The 18,818-nt window shown below is 46.6% G+C and overlaps 2 protein-coding genes across 3 annotated transcripts in view; both read right to left on the bottom strand.

The window, feature by feature from the left end:
• LOC134346608 (zinc-binding protein A33-like) overlaps positions 1 to 10,821 on the bottom strand; it is a 29,989-nt gene extending 19,168 nt beyond the window's left edge. The window contains exons 1-2 of the mRNA XM_063048047.1: positions 10,375 to 10,821; positions 10,200 to 10,295 (exon numbers count right to left, since the gene is read on the bottom strand). Coding sequence (XP_062904117.1) covers positions 10,200 to 10,295; positions 10,375 to 10,785 — 507 coding nt within the window. The 5' untranslated portion in view covers positions 10,786 to 10,821. The remainder of the gene's footprint in view (positions 1 to 10,199; positions 10,296 to 10,374) is intronic.
• Positions 10,822 to 14,021: 3,200 nt separating this feature from the next.
• Positions 14,022 to 18,818, bottom strand: part of LOC134346606 (valine--tRNA ligase-like) — a 37,459-nt gene continuing 32,662 nt past the window's right edge. For both annotated transcript variants that reach the window (XM_063048043.1, XM_063048045.1), the window contains 2 exons: positions 16,857 to 17,006; positions 14,022 to 16,155 (listed from right to left, as the gene is read on the bottom strand). In XM_063048043.1, the coding sequence (XP_062904113.1) occupies positions 16,087 to 16,155; positions 16,857 to 17,006 (219 nt within the window). In that variant the 3' untranslated portion in view covers positions 14,022 to 16,086. The remainder of the gene's footprint in view (positions 16,156 to 16,856; positions 17,007 to 18,818) is intronic.

The raw sequence follows: 18,818 nt of genomic DNA, 5'->3' as shown, positions 1-18,818 counted from the left end.
GCGCAGCGTCAGCCTCACTCTCTCTTCCCAATTCCCATCTGGATCCAGTGGCAAGACAGAGTCTAGATGGCTGGAGATGGGACTAGGCGCAGTGGATGACCAGGATGTCTCCTGTGTCTTGTCCTGCTCTACACGCTCCACAACGCTTGCAGAGACCGCCTTCTTGACCGTTGGACCTTCCATTGGTTTCATCCGCTCAATCCACCGGAGTCTGTCTTCACTTGCTGGGATAGACAACCCCCTATCCCAGATGAAGACAATGAGGCGCTGGAGTCTGAGAGTCAGAGAGGCAGAACAAAATCCACACTGGGAGGAGTGTGTGAAGACCGTTGACCCTTCACTCCCGTGTGGAGGCTTTTTGGCAAATGGAGGCAGGATCACAGGGCTGGACAGTGAGTGAATGCGAACGACTGGGGTTGAGGAGTGCATGGAGGTGGGGTGAGAGAGGATGCAGAGAGGAGGGGGTATGCCAACATTCAAAGGGTGGAGTGGGAATGAGTGCTCTGGGTGGGGAATGCAGAAGGAAGAAGCAGAATGTGGAGATGCAGGAGAGAGGGTCTAACGAGGCTGCATGCAGATTGAGGGGGAGGGAAGAGTCTGAAGGAGGATCAAGTTTCGGAGAGTTAGAGGGAAGGTTGGAAAACCTGAGGAGGAGGGAGTGGGTAATATTTTCTGTGCCTCAGCATAACTGTACCCGTTTGTGTGTGTGTGGTGTGGCGAGCAGCCATTCTTTTGAGCGTGACAGTGTTTAGTGTGGCTTTGGCTCATCGGGCTTGGGCGAGGTGTCTCTATATTTTTGTTCTTATTTGTTCATCCTTTTCTGCTACGAACCTCAGTCTCCCAGATAAACTCCTCTGTACCACGTTCACCGAGCTACAACTCCTGAAAGATCGTATTAAAGAACTGAAGCTGCACTTCGATGACCTCCGACTCATATGGGAGAATGAGGAGGTGATAGATAGGAGGAACAGAGAACTAGTCACCCCTAGAAGAGCAGAGGGATGAAGAAGACTGTAGTATTGAGAGGAGATTCCATAGTTAGAGGAACAGGGATGAGATTCTGTGGGTGTGATAGAGACACCCAGATGATATGTTGTCTCCCGGGTGCCAGGGTCAGGGATGTCTCAGACCAGGTCCAGGGTATTCCCAAGGGTGAGGGTGAGCAGCCAGAAGTCTTGTTACATATTGGCAACAACGACAGAAGTAGACAAGGTGAGGAGGTCCTGAAGGGAGATTTCAGGGAGCTAGGTAGAAAGCTGAAAACAGGTCCTCCAGGATTGTAATTTGTAGATTGCTGCCTGTGCCACCTGACACTGAGGCTAAGAATAAGACGATGTGGCAGGTGAATGCCATATCATCATTTCCCCCAGTTGTATGTCTGTTTACCCCACCTCTTCCCTCCCTGTTCTATTTCTCCATTCCCTATCCCTTTTCCATCTCCTCATTTACTGGGGCTGTGCAGACCTGGAATCTACCTCCCAACCAGCCCACCACAAACTGTCAGCAATATTAGGCCCCCCGCCCCCCGAATCAGAATCAGGTTTATTGTCACCGGCATGTAACGTGAAATTTGTTAACTTAGCAACAGCAGTGCAATGCAACACACAATCTAGCAGAGAGACAGAGAGAGAGAAATAATAATAATAAATTAATGAAATAAAACATAATATATAAACAAGTAAATCAATTGTGTATATTGAATAGATTTCCTGTTCTCCTGTTCTCCCTCACTCTCACCTCGAGATGGTCTGGAGGTCTTAAGTTTCTGGACTTCACCTAAATGATCTGCTGTGGAGTTTCATTGTGACGAAGTCATCAACCTATGCTCGTTTGGAAGAAGAGGGAGAGGGACACAACAAAACTTCAGTAGGTAAACAACGTGGGGAAGGTGTAGCTTCCGGTAGTTGCCATGTGGGGTGTGGGGAAGAGCAACTGGTTAGCTGCCTATCTTTGTTCTAAATGACGGGGGTTCAGGATCGAACCTGGACAGCGACTCTACCTGCTGTGTTACTGAACCACCAGGTGATTTTCAGAGGGGTAAGTTTGGATTTCAGCCCCCCCCCACCACCCTTTCATTTTATCCAGACAACGGCTTGTGGCCCAAGGCTGCAAACATCCTCCAGCCGCCATCTGATTCCCTGGGAGTTTGGGGAAAAGCTTTTGCAGGCCTCTCACCTTTGCAGTGACAAGCCGCACTCCACTTCCCGTGCCGGTGTTCAAACTAACAATGCATGTAATTTAAAATACAGCTACACATAATAAAGCTGTGTTTACTGTAGAGCTGTTTTTCTACTGTCAAAGGTCCTATGCATACTTTATATTCAAAATTTGATGTTGAGGATGGATAAGGCTCTTTTGGTGCTGATGGGCAGGGACCTGTAGCAGCGTCCAGAGGGCATGAGAGTGTAGTATGTGTGAAGTGTATGTGTAATGTCCTCTACTATTTATTGATTTTCTTTATTGTCCATCTCTTGTGTTCATGTAATCGGGCTGCAGCAACCCAGTCAGAATGTTAGGTGCTTCTCCTCTGACCTGGGTGTGTCCTCATCATAGCAGTAGGGGAAGCCATGGACTGACATGTTGGAATGGGAATGGGAAGTGGAATTGAAATGGGTGGCCACCAGGAAATCCCGCCTTTTGTGGTGGATGGTGATGTTAAACCTGATTCTGTTCCAGGTGAGTTGCAGTATTTTCCTGAAGTACCGGTTACCGGTGGGGGTACTCACTGTGAAGTTAGAAACATAGAAAATAGGTGCAGGAGTAGGCCATTCGGCCCTTCGAGCTTGCTCTGCCATTCAGTATGATCACGGCTGCTCATCCAACTCAGAACCCTGTACCTGCCTTCTCTCCATACCCCCTGATCCCTCTAGCCACAAGGGCCATATCTAACTCCCTCTTAAATATAGCCAATGAACTGGCCTCAACTGTTTCCTGTGGCAGAGAATTCCACAGATTCACCACTCTCTGTGTGAAGAAGTTTTTCCTCATCTCGGTTCTAAAAGGCTTCCCCTTTATCCTTAAACTGTGACCCCTCGTTCTGGACTTCCCCAACATTGGGAACAATCGTCCTACATCTAGCCTGTCCAATCCCTTCAGAATTTTATACGTTTCAATAAGATCCCCCCTCAGTCTTCTAAATTCCAGCAAGTATAAGCCTAGTCGATCCAGTCTTTCTTCATATGAATGTCCTGCCATCCCAGAAATCAATCTGGTGAACCTTCTTTGTACTCCCTCTATGGCAAGAATGTCTTTCCTCAGATTAGGGGACCAAAACTGCACACAATACTCCAGGTGCGGTCTCACCGAGGCCTTGTACAACTGCAGTAGAACCTCCCTGCTCCTGTACTCAAATCCTCTCGCTATAAATGCCAGCATACCGTTCGCCTTTTTCACCGCCTGTTGTACCTGCATGCCCACTTTCAGTGACTGGTGTACAATGATACCCAGGTCTCGTTGAACCTCCCCTTTTCCTAATCGGCCACCATTCAGATAATAATCTGTTTTCCTGTTCTTCCCACCAAAGTGGATAACCTCACATTTATCCACATTAAATTGCATCTGCCATGAATTTGCCCACTCACCTAACATATCCAAGTCACCCTGCATCCTCTTAGCATCCTCCTCACAGCTAACACTGCCGCCCAGCTTCGTGTCATCCACAAACTTGGAGATGCTGCATTTAATTCCCTCATCTAAGTCATTAATATATATTGTAAACAACTGGGGTCCCAGCACTGAGCTTTGTGGTACCCCAGTAGTCACTGCCTGCCATTCTGAAAAGGTCCCGTTTATTCCCACTCTTTGCTTCCTGTCTGCCAACCAATTCTCTATCCACATCAATACCATACCCCCAATGCTGTGTGCTTTAAGTTTGCACACTAATCTCCTGTGTGGGACCTTGTCAAAAGCCTTTTGAAAATACAAATATGCCACATCCACTGGTTCTCCCTTATCCACTCTACTAAGTAGTTACATCCTCAAAAAATTCTATGAGATTCGTCAAACATGATTTTCCTTTCACAAATCCATGCTGTCTTTGTCTGATGATTTCACCACTTTCCAAATGTGCTGTTATCACATCTTTGATAACTGACTCTAGCATTTTCCCCTCCACTGATATTAGGCTAACCAGTCTATAATTCCCCAGTTTCTCTCACCCTCCTTTTTTAAAAAGCGGGGTTACATTAGCCACCCTCCAATCCTCAGGAACTAATCCAGAATCTAAAGAGTTTTGAAAAATTATCACTAATGCATCCACTATTTCTTGGGTTACGTCCTTAAGCACTCTGGGATGCAGACCATCTGGCCCTGGGGATTTAACTGCCTTTAATCCCTTCAATTTACCTAACACCACTTCCCTACTAACATGTATTTCCTTCAGTTCCTCCATCTCACTCGACCCTCGGTCCCTTAATATTTCCGGAAGATTATTTATGTCCTCCTTAGTGAAGACAGAACTAAAGTAGTTATTCAATCGGTCTGCCATGTCCTTGTTTCCCATGATCAATTCACCCGTTTCTGACTGTAAGGGACCTACATTTGTCTTAACCAATCTTTTTCTTTTCACCTATCTATAAAAGCTTTTACAGTCAGTTTTTATGTTCCCTGCCAGTTTTCTCTCATAATCTTTTTTCCCTTTCCTAATTAAGCCCTTTGTCCTCCTCTGCTGGACTCTGAATTTCTCCCAGTCCTCAGGTGTGCTGCTTTTTCTGGCTAATTTGTATGTTTCTTCTTTGGAATTGATACTATTCATAATTTCCCTTGTCAGCCATGGGTGCACTACCTTCCCTGGTTTATTCTTTTGCCAAACTGGGATGAACAATTGTTGTAGTTCATCTATGCGATCTTTAAATGCTTGCCATTGCTTGCCGTCAACACTTTAAATCTCATTTGCCAGTCTATCTCAGCTAATTCGTGTCTCATACCTTCAAAGTTACCCTTCTTTAAGTTCAGAACCTTTGTTTCTGAATTAACTATGTCACTCTCCATCTTACTGAAGAATTCCACTCTTACCCAAGGGGCCTCGCATGACAAGATTGCTAACTAACCCTTCCTCATTGCTCAATACCCAGTCTAGAATGGCCTGCTGTCTAGTTGGTTCCTTGACATGTTGGTTCAGAAAACCATTCTGCATATATTCCAAGAAATCCTCTTCCTCAGCACCCTTACCAATTTGGTTCACCCAATCTATATGTAGATTGAAGTCACCCATTATAACTGATGTTCCTTTATTGCATACATTTCTAATTTCCTGTTTAATGCCATCCCCAACCTCACTACTACTGTTAGGTGGCCTGTACACAAATCCCACCAGCGTTTTCTGCCCCTTAGTGTTATGCAGCTCTACCCATATCGATTCCACATCCTCCTGGCTAATGTCCTTCCTTTCTATTGCGTTAATCTCCTCTCTAACCAGCAATGCTACCCCACCTCCTTTTCTTTCATGTCTATCCTTCCTGAATATTGGATATCCTTGAATGTTGAGCTCCCATCCTTGGTCACCCTGGAGTCTCTGTGATCCCAACTATATCATATTCTTTAATAACTATCTGCACTTTCAATTCATCCACCTTGTTATGAATGCTCCTTGCATTGACACACAAAGCCTTCAGGCTTGTTTTTACAACACTCTTAGCCCTTATACAATTATGTTGAAAAGTGGCTCTTTTTGATTTTTGCCCTGGATTTGCCTGCCTGCCACTTTTACTTTTCACCTTACTATTTTTTGCTTCTACCCTCATTTTACACCCCTCTGTCTCTCTGCACTTGTTCCCATCCCCCTGCCACATTAGTTTAAATCCTCCTGAACAACAGTAGAAAACGCTCCACCTGGGACATTGTTTCCAGTCCAACCCAGGTGCAGATCGTCCTGTTTGTACCGGTCCCACCTCCTCCAGAACTGGTTCCAATACCCCAGAAATTTGAATCTCTCCTCTTTGCACCATTTTTCAAGCCACGTATTCATCTGATATATCCTCCTATTTCTACTCTGACTGGCGTGTGGCACTGGTAGTAATCCAGAGATTACTATCTTTGTGGTCCTACTTTTTAGTTTATCTCCTAACTCCCTAAATTCACCTTGCAGAACCTCATCCCATTTTTTACCTATATCGTTGGTACCTATGTGCACCACGACCACTGGCTGTTCACCCTCCCACTCCAGACTGTCCTGCAGCCGCTCAGAGACATTCATAGAAACATAGAAAATAGGTGCAGGAGTAGGCCATTCGGCCCTTCGAGCCTGCACCGCCATTTATTATGATCATGGCTGATCATCCAACTCAGAGCCCTGCCCCAGCCTTCCCTCCATACCCCCGATCCCTCTAGCCACAAGGGCCATATCTAACTCCCTCTTAAATATAGCCAATGAACTGGCCTCAACTGTTTCCTGTGGCAGAGAATTCCACAGATTCACCACTCCCTGTGTGAAGAAGTTTTTCCTAATCTCGGTCCTAAAAGGCTTCCCCTTTATCCTCAAACTGTGACCACTCATTCTGGACTTCCCCAACATCGGGAACAATCTTCCTGCATCTAGCCTGTCCAATCCCTTTAGGATTTTATGCGTTTCAATCAGATCCCCCCTCAATCTTCTAAATTCCAACGAGTACAAGCCCAGTTCATCCAGTTTTTCTTCATATGAACGTCCTGCCATCCCAGGACAATTATGTTGAAAAGTGGCCCTTTTTAATGCTTGCCCTGGATTTGTCGGCCTGCCACTTTTACTTGACCCTTGTACCAGGGAGGCAACATTCCCTCCTGGTGTCTCGTTTGCGGCCGCAGAAACACCTATCTATTCCCCTTACAATCGAATCCCCTATCACTATAGCTCTCCCACTGCTTGTCCTTCCCTCCTGTGCCGCAGAGCCACTCGTGGTGCCATGAACTCAGCTGCTGCTGTCTTCCCCTGATGAGACATCTCCCCCAACAGTATCCAAAACAGTATATCTGTTTAGGAGGGAGATGACCTCAGGAGACTCCTGCACTACCTGCCTACTGCTATGCTGTCCAGTGGCCACCCATCCTCTTTCTGCCTGTGTAGCCTTTACCTGCGGTGTGGCCAACTCACTGAACGTGCTATTCACGACTTTCTCAGCATCGCGGATTTTGTGGGGACAACTCATATACAGCTGTTTTTATAAAGTGTGTGATAGCCGTGATTTATTCATTTTGACTGTCTATTGAGTCTTTGAACACGGCCCAGTCTACCGACTTTAGCAAACCTGCAGCCACTCCTCAGCCTCCCACAACTACCGCAGTGTTGTCCTCATCTCTGGAGTCTTGCTCTTCACCCTCTGCCTGGATGCAGGTCGGAGGAGGACGGCCAGGTGATCAGATTTTCTGAAATGCGGTCTAGACATGCGGTCTAGGGAAGCTTTCCTCATCATAGTGTGACAGTGGGCAAGAGTATTTGGACCCCTGGGGCTGTAAGTGATATGCTGATGATAATTAGGCAAAGTCTTCTTCAAACAAGCCTGATTGAAGTCCCCGACATTTAGTTGAAAGGTATCAGGATCGGCTGTTGCCTGTTTGCTAATTGCGATCATTTGGGAGGCTGAATTGGTGATAGATTGGACATGTAGAGAGGTAGTTACACCCAAGGTGCAGGACACGGGAAACTGGGTGACAGTCAGGAAGGGGAAAGGTTTTAAGGAGCCAGTGCAGAGTACCCCTGTGGCCATTCCTATCAAGAACGGGTATATCGCTTTGGACACTGCTGAGTGTGGTGGGCTCTTGACCTAACAGAGGAAAGTCACAGTGGTCGGGTCTCTGGCATTGAGTCTGGCTCTGTGACTCAGAAGGGAAGGAAGGACAAGAAGCACGCTGTGGTGATAGGGTATTCGTTAGTTAGGGGAACGGACAGGAGGTTCTGTGGGTGAGAACGAGATTCCCAGATAGTAAGTTCCTCCTCGGATACCAGGGCCTGGGACATCTCAGCTGGAGTCCTCAGCATTCTTGTGGGAGGGTGAACAGCCAGAAGTCGTTCATGTCAGTACCAATGACGTGGGTAGGATGAATGACGAGATTCTACAGAGGCAGTTCAGGGAGTTAGGTGCTAACTTAAAGGGTGGGACCTCCAGGGTTGTGACCTCAGGAATCTCCATGCCACGTGCTAGTGAGGCCAGAAATAGGAAGATTATACAGTTTAACACATGGCTAAGGAGTTGGTGTAAGAGGGAGGGAATAAGATTTTTAGACATTGGGCAGTTTTCCAGGGAAGGTGGGACCTGTACAGAAGGGATGGTTTGCACGTGAACTGGTGAGTTACTAATATCCTAGTGGGAAGGTCTTTTAATGCTGCAAGGTGGGGTTTAAACTAAAGTTGCAGGGAGGTTGGAACCAGAGTACCAGAACATTTAGTAGGAACTTTGTGGAGGCAGATGTCTGGTATGATCTCAGACAAAGTCAGAAATCAAAATTTTGTACATTGTTTGACGAGTGTCTTGAGCTGCGTATATTTTGATGCAAGAAGTATCGTAGGAAAGGCAGATGAGCTCAGGGAATGGATCAACACCAGGAATTATGACTTTGTCACCATTAGTGAGACGGTTGCAGGAGGGACAGGACTGACAGTTCGGTATTCCGGAGTTCCGTTGTTTTAGACATGACAGAGTGGGAGGGATTAAAGGAGGGGTGGCATTCCTAATCAGCGAACATGTCACGGCAGTGCTCCGTCAGGACAGACTAGGGAACTCAGCTAGTGAGTTGTTAGGGGTGGAACTGAGATATTAGAAAGGTATGACCGTGTCAATGGGGATATATTAAAGACCACCCAACAGTCTGAGGGGGGGATTTACAGGAACAAATTTGTAAAGAGATTTGTTGCAAGAAATACAAGGTTGTTGCAGAAGGTGATTTTAACTTTCCACATATTGTCTAGGAATCCCATACTGTAAAAGGACAGTTTGTCAAATGTATTCAGTTGAGTTTCTTTCATTAGTATGCAGAAGTCCTGTCAAGAGAGCGTGCAATTCTGGATCTGCAGTTAGGGAATCAGACAGGGCAGGTGACAGAAGTTTGTGTCGGGGAACACTTTGGATCATTTGACCACAAAGCCATTATTTTCAAAGTAAATATGCAGAGAGATATGTCTGGTCCCCAGGTTCAGATTTAGAATTGGATAAAGGCCAGTTTTGATGGGATCAGAATGATCAGGCAAGTGTGGATTCGGACAGTCTGTTTTCCAGCAAAGCTGTACTTGGAAAATGGGAGGCTTTCAGAAGGAAAATATTGAGAGTACAAAATATGTCAGAATAAAATACTGACTATCATGGCTTGTAGAGGGGCCTGCATCAGCTGGGAAACGTGCTGAAAATGGCAGCTGGAACCTAATGCAGACAAGTGTGTGGTTTTACACTTCAGTAGGACCAACCAGGGTAGGTCCAACATGGTGAATGTAGGACACTGAGGAGCACGGTAGAACAAAGGGATCTGAGAATACAACTCATAATTCGTTGCAAGTAGTGTCCCAGGTAGATAAGACCCAATAAAAGCTTTTGGCACGTTCACCTTCATAAATCAATGATTTGAGTGCAAGAGATGGGCTGTTCTGTTGAAGTTGTAGAAGACATTGTTGTGGCATAATTTGGAGTACTGTGTGCAATTTTGGTCACCTATCCACAGGAAAGATTAAGCAAGGCTCCTAATTAAATTATGAGATGTATAGGTAGGGTAAATGCAAGGAGGCTTTTTCCACTCAGGTTGGATGGGAATACAACCACAAGTCATGGCTTAAGGGTTTAAGGGTGTAAAGTGAGAAATTTAACCTTCATCCACTTAAACGTGCCATAATTGCGTGTTTAACAGCTATGTCGGCAGAGTGCTTCAGAAGACAGAAAAATTGCAAATTAATTAAAACATTTGAAAAGTGTGTTGCTTAAAAGGAAATTACAGACTACAGTTTACAGTGAGAGGCAATTTAGAAGAAATACATTTAGTTTTGTCAGCTGCCCGCAGAACATTGCTGAGGTTCACCGGTGCCGTCTTTGAAGAAGTCAATGGGGTTAATTCCAGGAACCAATTAACCATTTAACCAACTTGTCCCTGGGATGTGACTGAAACTGTCGTGGTCACAGGGAGAACATGCAAACTCCACACAGGCAGTACCAGATGTCAGATTGAGCCCAGGCCACTGGAGCTGAAATATTCAGCTATTCTACACTAAAGGGGACAATATCAGAAATTCTGCTCAGAAGCCTCACCCGAACTCCGGAAATCTTCTCCTTCTGTTGCTGCTCCATTTCCTCAAAGTCTGCTTTGCTTTTTGTCAGAGAGTCGAAGGAAGATTTAACCCAATCCTGGGAATTAAAGAGTGAATAGATTAGACAAAATACTTGGCACAACAGAAACAGACGAGCGAAAGTGATTTGTTTTTACCTTGTAGACTTGAACGGCTTCTTTAACCGGTATGAAGTTGTGGGACTTGTGTTCCCGCGCAGTCACACAGATCACGCAGATCAGTGTCTTGTCCGTCTCACAAAACAGCTTCAGCTCTTCCTCATGTTCCTCGCAGTAAAGTTTACTTTCCTTCTCTTTCGGATTCAGGTTTAGTTTTCGAGCTTTCTCAGACAGATTTGCTAAGGCCCGATTGACCTTTAGGGTGCGGTCTGCAATCTTCTCTCTACATTCCGGGCAGGAGTTTCTCTGCTGCCTTTCCCAACACTGTGTGATACAGGAGCGACAGTAGTTGTGTCCACATTCCAGAGTGACAGGTTCGGTGAAGAAATCCAGGCAGATGGGACAAATTACCTCTTCAGTAAAACTCTCGACCTGTCGTTTCGAAGCCATGTTAACGCTCGGTACTTCCTGATTCAGAATGGTTTCGCTTTCGGGGAACTGCCGAGTCCCTGCAGTACCGAGACTGTCCACTACACGCGCCATTCTCAGTGATGAACGGTCCTGCTGCGGCGATTCGGCCCGAAATGTCGACTGTACTCGTCTCTACAGATGCTCCCTGGCCTGCTGAGTTCCTCTGTGTGTGTTGAACGAACATGATATTGCTGCAAGTGTTCAACGGGAAGGAATGGCAGCCATTTCTACATCAAGGTGGGATCAGAAACACAGTAAACAGGCCGGAGTATAAAAGAAACAGAGAGAAGAGGCTGGTTCATTGCAAGACAGGACTGAAAGGGACAATTCCTGAAAAGCGAGACAGTTTTCAGATGAAGGATCTCGACAAAGGTGATGAACTGAGAGCTTGGATACAGACATGGAATTATGATGTAGTGGCCATTACAGAGACTTGGCTGGCACCAGGGCAGGAATGGATTCTCAATATTCCAGGATTTCAGTGCTTTAAAAGGGATAGAGAGGGGGGAAAAAGGGGAGGAGGGGTGGCATTACTATCAGGGATACTATTACAGCTACAGAAAGGGTGGGTAATGTAGCAGGATCCTCTTTTGAGTCAGTATGGGTGGAAGTCAGGAACAGGAAGGGAGCAGATACTCTGTTGGGGGTATTCTATAGGCCCCCTGGTAGCAGCAGAGATACAGAGGAGCAGATTGGGAGGCAGATTTTGGAAAGGTGCAAAAATAACAGGGTTGTTATCATGGGTGTCTTTAACTTGCCTAATATTGATTGGCACCTGATTAGTTCCAAGGATTTAGATGGGGCAGAGTTTGTTAAGTGTGTCCAGGATGGATTCCTGTCACAGTATGTGGACAGGCCGACTAGGGGGAATGCCATACTAGATCTAGTACTAGGTAATGAACCGGGTCAGATCACAGATCTCTCAGTGGGTGAGCATCTGGGGGACAGTGACCACCGCTCCCTGGCCTTTAGCATTATCATGGAAAAGGATAGAATCAGAGAGGACAGGAATTTTTTTAATTGGGGAAGGGGAAATTATGCGGCTATAAGGCTAGAACTTGTGGGTGTGAATTGGGATGATGTTTTTGCAGGGAAATGTACTATGGACATGTGGTCGATGTTCAGAGATCTCTTGCAGGATGTTCGGGATAAATTTGTCCCGGTGAGGAAGATAAAGAGGATCAAGGAACCATGGGTGACAAGTGAGGTGGAAAATCTAGTCAGGTGGAAGAAGGCAGCATACATGAGGTTTAGGAAGCAAGGATCAGATGGGTCTATTGAGGAATATAGGGAAGCAAGAAAGGAGCTTAAGAAGAGGCTGAGAAGAGCAAGAAGGGGGCATGAGAAGGCCTTGGCGAGTAGGGTAAAGGAAAACCCCAATGCATTCTTCAATTATGTGAAGAACAAAAGGATGACAGGAGTGAAGGTAGGACCGATTAGAGATAAAGGTGGGAAGATGTGCCTGGAGGCTGTGGAAGTGAGCGAGGCCCTTAATGAATACTTCTCTTCGGTATTCACCAATGAGAGGGAACTTGATGATGGTGAGGACAGTATGAGTGGGGTTGATGTTCTGGAGCATGTTGATATTAAGGGAGAGGAGGTGTTGGAGTTGTTAAAATACATTAAGACGGATAAGTCCCCGGGGCCTGCTGGAATATTGTAATGTAACGGGGCAACCTGAGTGGTAATGGTTTATATAGTGTATAGTGTTAACATGAGTGAATATATTGACCATATGATACCAAGAATGTAAAACAATTTTTTCACCATGTTTTGTCTTTTCTACATACTTTATTATGAATTGAGTTAATTTTTAAAATACAAAATGCGGCTCAGAAACAGACCTTCTCCACTCGATTCATCGCCAGTCGTTACCCATCCACTTATACAAATCCTACACTGCAGCTCCCACATTCGCCTCTTCAATCCCATCGGTTCTGGAGTGGAAGCGAGAGGTGGGAGACTGGCTCAACTCTGGGAGACTGGAGAAGGTGCAATGCCCTGTGCGGCCAGCAGGTGGCAGAATTGCTCCGGTTATTCGTCCTCACACTCGGCTCTCACAGTGCGTTGAAGGAAGCTTGTGAAAGCAATATACTTTGTAATTTTTCTCTGTAGTCTTTCAATCTTATTTACATCTTTCCTGTAGACAACTGCACACAATGCTCCTAATCTGAGTGTCCTGACCAGCCGTATCACCGTCTGGTTCCGGAATCTGTCAAAGGACTGCGAGCACTGCTGAGAGTATCATCGGGGTCTCTATTCCATTCACCAGAGATAGTTATCAGAATCAGGTTTAATATCACCGGTATACGCCATGAAATTTGATAATTTTACGGCAGGAGTACAATGAAATACATGAAACCAAATGCTGCTTGGATCAAGGAGCATTTCTTAGGAGCAACACACATGAAAGTTGCTGGTGAACGCAGCAGGCCAGGCAGCATCTCTAGGAAGAGGTACAGTCGACCTTTCGGGCCGAGGGCCTTCGTCAGGACTAACTGAAAGAAGGGCTAGTAAGAGATTTGAAAGTAGGAGGAGGAGGGGGAGATCCAAAAATCAGACAGATCAGAGAGGGTGCAGAAAATATTTAACAGAACGCTGCCTGGATCGGGGAGCATTTCTCATGAGGACCGGGTAAGTGAGCTGGGGCTTTTCTCTTTGGAGAGAAGGAGTCTGAGAATTGACTTGATCAAGGAGTACAAGGTAGTAAGAGGAATCGATAGAGTGGACAGCCAGAGGCTTTTTCCCAGGGAGGAAGTGGATAATAAGAGAGGGCATAATATTGAGGTGATCGTGGTAATGTGAGGAGGCTGATACACGGGCAGACACCATACGGCCTTTGACAGAAAAGGGTCAGGCCCTGTGCCATGGAATGCAAGTCAACTTGGGATCCTCCACTGCTGCCAACTTCCTCCACTGTGATGTGTCATCATCTTCCACCTGCTCCACTGCTGAACTCTTGTTTCGGCCACTACTTGTCTGGAACCTTCCCCTCTGACCGTACCACCATGGGTGGTCCTTCCAGGAGCTGAGCTCCACAAGTCATCACTGTCGAGATCTCAGGAACTCGCAGGTCTCTCCACCATGACAAGGTGATGATTCTCAGAGAAGAAAATTACTTGCATTTCCTCATACCTTTGAATTCCTTCTCCCACCCATCACCACCCCACCTCACTCTTCATTACTTCACATAAGCACCACACTTTCAAAGAGAATTATTTTTATTTCAGTTACTTTCAATTACAAATTGTATTTTAACCACTTGTTATTTCTTGAGGCAAAGTGATTCAAACTGTCGAACTGGCAGAGGTCAGCATTATCAACATCATCTGGTCAAGCAACGCACACAAAATGCTGGAGGAACTCAGCAGGCAAGGCAACATCCATGGAAAAAAGTAGTCCACATTTCGAGCCGAGACCCTTCGACAGGACTGCACTCAAAACGGTGACTGTACTTTTTTCCACAGATGCTGCCTGGTCTGCCTACCTCCTATAGCATTTTGTGTGTGTTGCTTGGATTTCCAGCATCTGCAGATTCTCTCGTTTGTGATCATCTGGTCAAACCCACTTTTGTAACAAATGTTCTCAGTTAATAACTCTGCAAATTAAAATAATAATTCACATCAGCAGAACCATTTCAAGAGCCTAAAGTTTATAGTATCACTTGGTCACAAATTGAAGACTCCAAACAAGCCAACATTCTTGCAACAAAACAATAGTTTTTTTATTTGAACTCATGCCAGCTCTAAATTGGGAGATGGAGGAGAGGGCTGGGGTGGGGAAATGGTCAGTGTGTGCCAGTGCACAATGGGAGAAGGGTGAATCAATGATGGGAGGGAGCAAGTAAACAGGACGGCAGGTGGGGAGAAAAAGGATCGGGGGTTGGCGGTGGGGGAGTCAAGATGGAATCAATTTCCCAAACGACCAGAACAACGTGGAGATTGTCACAGACTGACGTGGCTGGAACTGACTGCACTACTGGGCAGTCACTTTATGATGCCAAGACAGATCGATGTGAGGGAGTCCTTCATTAAATATTCAGTTTTTGTTCCTTGTTGGCACTGCCTTGTGACATGCAGCAGAACACAAATCCTTTCCCAACTCCACAGCGTTGGAGATCCCAAAACCTGGACTTAATGCCGGTACTGGAAGTGGATTCCAGCTTGTCAGTGCGAGGTGAGAGAACCTGCACAGGATTTCCTGTAAACTCCCAGGGGAACAGATGGCGGCTGGGGGATGTTCACAGCCTTGGGCCACAAGCCATCATCTGGATATTCTGGAGGGGGTGGGTGGCTGAAATCCAAGCCCACCCCTCTGAAAAATCCCTGGTGGTTCAGGGGCACAGCGGGTGAAGATGCTGCATCAGGGCTCCAGTCCCGGGTTTACACCCGACCCCACCCGGCAACTAGAACAAAGATTGGCAGCTGATCAGTTCCTCCTCCCACAACCTCACATTGCAACTCCCTGAAACTCCCTCTTCCCCACATCCATTAGCTACTGAAGCTTGTTGCTTCCCTTCTCACCCTTCTTCCAAACGAGCACAGCCTGACCACTTTGTCACAATAAATCTCTGCAGCAGATCATTCAGGTGAAGCCCAGAAACCTAAAACCTGGAGACCATCTCCAGGTGAGAGTGAGAGGGAGAAAAGGAGGGAACAAGTTTGCCGACAGTTTCTGGTGGACTGGTTAGGAGACAGACACGAGGTCTGTCTGCAGGGCTGCATGGCCTCAGTAAATGAGGAGATGGAAAGGGGATAGGGGATGGAGAATTACGAGAGGGAGGAAAAGGCAGGGAAAGAAACAACAACTTGGAGAAATGAACGAGATGGAAAGTGAAACAGCAAAACAGAGGCACTGAGGAAAAACAACATGGAAGTGAAGGTAAAAGATTGAAGGGAGAAATCAGAAAGAGGAAAGAGGGAGAGAGAGAAAAATGGGAAGAGTTGGGTTACAGAGAGAGAGAGAAAGCATGCCACTGGGAGAGGGAGAGTGGGAAAGAGTGAGTGCAGGTAATTCCCTCTGAGGCGGAGGTGGAAATTGACCAACCTCTGTCACCCATAGATCAGGGAACGGTGAGGCTTGGCACACAGATGGGACTGAATGGAAAGGAATGAGACAGCAGGCACTTCATGTCACCCATCACCAACCCGTCCACACCAGAGCTGGGTTTGTCCCCGGAAAGACAGGTCTGGTGCCAAGAAGGGCCACACCATCCTTCAGGCACGTGCGTCACAGGAGAGCGGTTAAAATCCCGGCACACTCCCTGCTGCACTCAACAGGTCAGATCATCTTCTCAAAGTTCCTCATGGCCTCTTCCACCTTCTGCAGTTCAGTTTCACTTTGCTTCAACTGTGGAAGGAAAGGAGAAAATCAAATTCAGCTCGGGATGCACTGCACAGTAAGGTTCAGGTGAGGTGTAGGGACTGCAGGAAGCTCAGCCCCTCGACCACATTCCATCATTCAAAGAGGACCATGGCTGACTTATTGTCCCACCACCCTCCCCCACCCTCACCTCGGGATTCCTTCATCAGTTCTGGTTTTAAAACAGGTTAAACACAATCCCAGCCGAGGGTCGATACAGAAGACATCTCCCTCTGCACTCCTCTATCACACGTTTCCAGGGAAGGTACACTGTGCAAAGCTCTCTCCTCACACTCCCAGTGTAAGAACAACACGGGTTAGATACAGAGTAAAGCTCTCCCTATACAGTCCCATCACATGCTACCAGGGTGGGTTCAACACAAGTCAGATACAGAACTGTTTTGGCACAGACCACCAGCACAAAACTCACACTCTGAATGTGCAGATTCAGCTGTGTTTTAACCTGTGGGAGGGGTTTCTGTCTCTGGAACCATACATCCAGTGACTGCCTTCAGCTGACGGACACATCCCATGAATCACACAGACTGAGTGGGGCCACCCACAGGGTCCAGTGTGAGAGATGGCCACACCTCCCTCGATCACTGCGGACCAGATCGACAAGGTTAACCTGCGTGTGAACCCTCCAACTGACCCTGGGCACAAACTACTTTCAGATTCACCCTCCTCACCTTCTCCACCTCCATGTCCCGGATTTTCTGAGGCACTTTGGTGCTGTAGTCAGCTTTGGACATTTTCTCCCTGAGTTTCGCAATCTGCTTCTGAACCTCTCCCTGCTTGGTCTTGAGTTTTGTGACCTCCTTTTCTGCATCAATTAGTCCCTTTGAAACAAAAGGCAAAAGAAAGTGGAAACAGTTAAAGATTTGAAGATCAGCTCACTACATTCTGCATCCTGTTTTCCTTTGTACCACATGGAAATATCTGTTTGGATGGCAGGTGAACAAAATCCTTTCACTGTGCATGTGACAGTAATAAATAGTAATGTCTGTATAACACTGGGGGCAGCCAGATGTTGAGGTTAACATGTCCCTGACCCCACCTTCATTTATTTCATCCCAACACACACCTCCTCCGTTCTCTCCCAAAAATTAAATACTCCCAAATTGCCCCTTCCCCGAGTGCTCCGGTTCCCTTCCCGACCCCATCCTAAAGGCGCGTTTGTGGGCTGCTGGGATTACATCTAGTGGAGGCAGCGACAACATAGCCTGCCCAAAATGTTCAGTAAACCAACACAAACAACAGCAAAACTAACCCCTTTTCCACCCACCTACCCAACCAGACACACAGACAGGAGTATAAACCCAGCACTGTTTGCCTCTGAGCCGACAGTCCTTGGTCCCAGACTCTCCGATATGCCTCCAATTAGAGACTTTGTCTATCACTGAGAGAAAATACACCCAGGCTGCACACTCCCTCCTCAAAGCTGTAATGTTGCCACCCTCCATTCATCTCCTGTGTGCTGTCATGTTCTCCCTCCGACACAAGATCAGAACTGTATGTACCCTGCGGTTTAACCTGAGTTGGAAACAGTTCCAATGAGGCTTTGACGTTTCTCCTTCCTTGCCTCAGAAGACACATGATCCAACCACACAACGTGTGAGAGTTGTTCCTCCAGGACAGAGGTCCCAACCTGGGGTTCATGGACCCCTCGGTTAATGGTTGGGGTCCATGGCATTAAAAAAAGCTTGGGAAACCCTGCTCTAGCACTGTGTGAAAGTAGACAAAGTGGTAGAGGAATTCAGCAAGTCAGGAGGTATCTATGGAAGGGAATAAAGAGCCGACGTTTCTTGCCCAGACCCTTCATCAGGACCAGCCTTGGCCTGAAATTTCAACTCTGTATTCCTTTCCATGGATGCTGCCTGACCTGCTGAGTTCCTCCAGAATTTTGTGTGTTGCTCTGGATTTCCAGCACCTGCAGAATCACTTGAATTTATCTGCTCAATATTTTGTTCACTTTTTGCACTATTTACTGGTTCCCTGATGGGGATGGCACGGTAACGTAGTAAATGGTGTAAAGCTGTTACAGAGCCAGTGTTCAGCAGTCGGGGTGCACTTCCCACCGCTCTCTGTAAGGAGTCTGTACATTCTCCCCGTGACTGTCTGAGTTTCATCCGGGCACTCCGGTTTCCACACACCTTCCGAAAACGTATGTTTACATGAATGTGAGGACAATGGAAGATATGGACATTGCGTAGCTGTAAGAGATTAGTTTAGTTGGCAACACACACAAAACGCTGGTAAAACTCAGCAGGCCAGGCAGCAACTGTGGAAAAGAGTGAAAAGAATACGTTTCGAACCCAGACCCTTCATCAGGACTGGAGAAAAAAGATGAGAAGTCAGGGGAAGAAGGTGGGGGAACAGGTGGAAGAAATACAAGGTGGTAGGTGATAGGTGGCGTAGTAGGTGAGGACAGAGTAACCCTATACCTGATGAGGTGTGGGAGGATGGGGGTGAGGGTGCGGATCTTTTATACCATGAGACATAGGAGCAGAATTAGGCCATTCGATCCATCGAATCTGCTCCGCCATTCCATCATGGTCAATTTATTGTCCCTCTCAACCCAATTCTCCTGCATTCTCCCCATAATCTTTGATGCTCTGATCAAGAAACAATCAACTCCACTTGAAGTATAC

The sequence above is a fragment of the Mobula hypostoma genome, chromosome 5 (genome assembly GCF_963921235.1).
Source record: "Mobula hypostoma chromosome 5, sMobHyp1.1, whole genome shotgun sequence".
NCBI classification, from domain to species: Eukaryota; Metazoa; Chordata; class Chondrichthyes; order Myliobatiformes; family Myliobatidae; genus Mobula; species Mobula hypostoma.
Note: the sequence above shows the minus strand (reverse complement) of the source record. Positions and strands in the feature narration are given on the sequence as shown.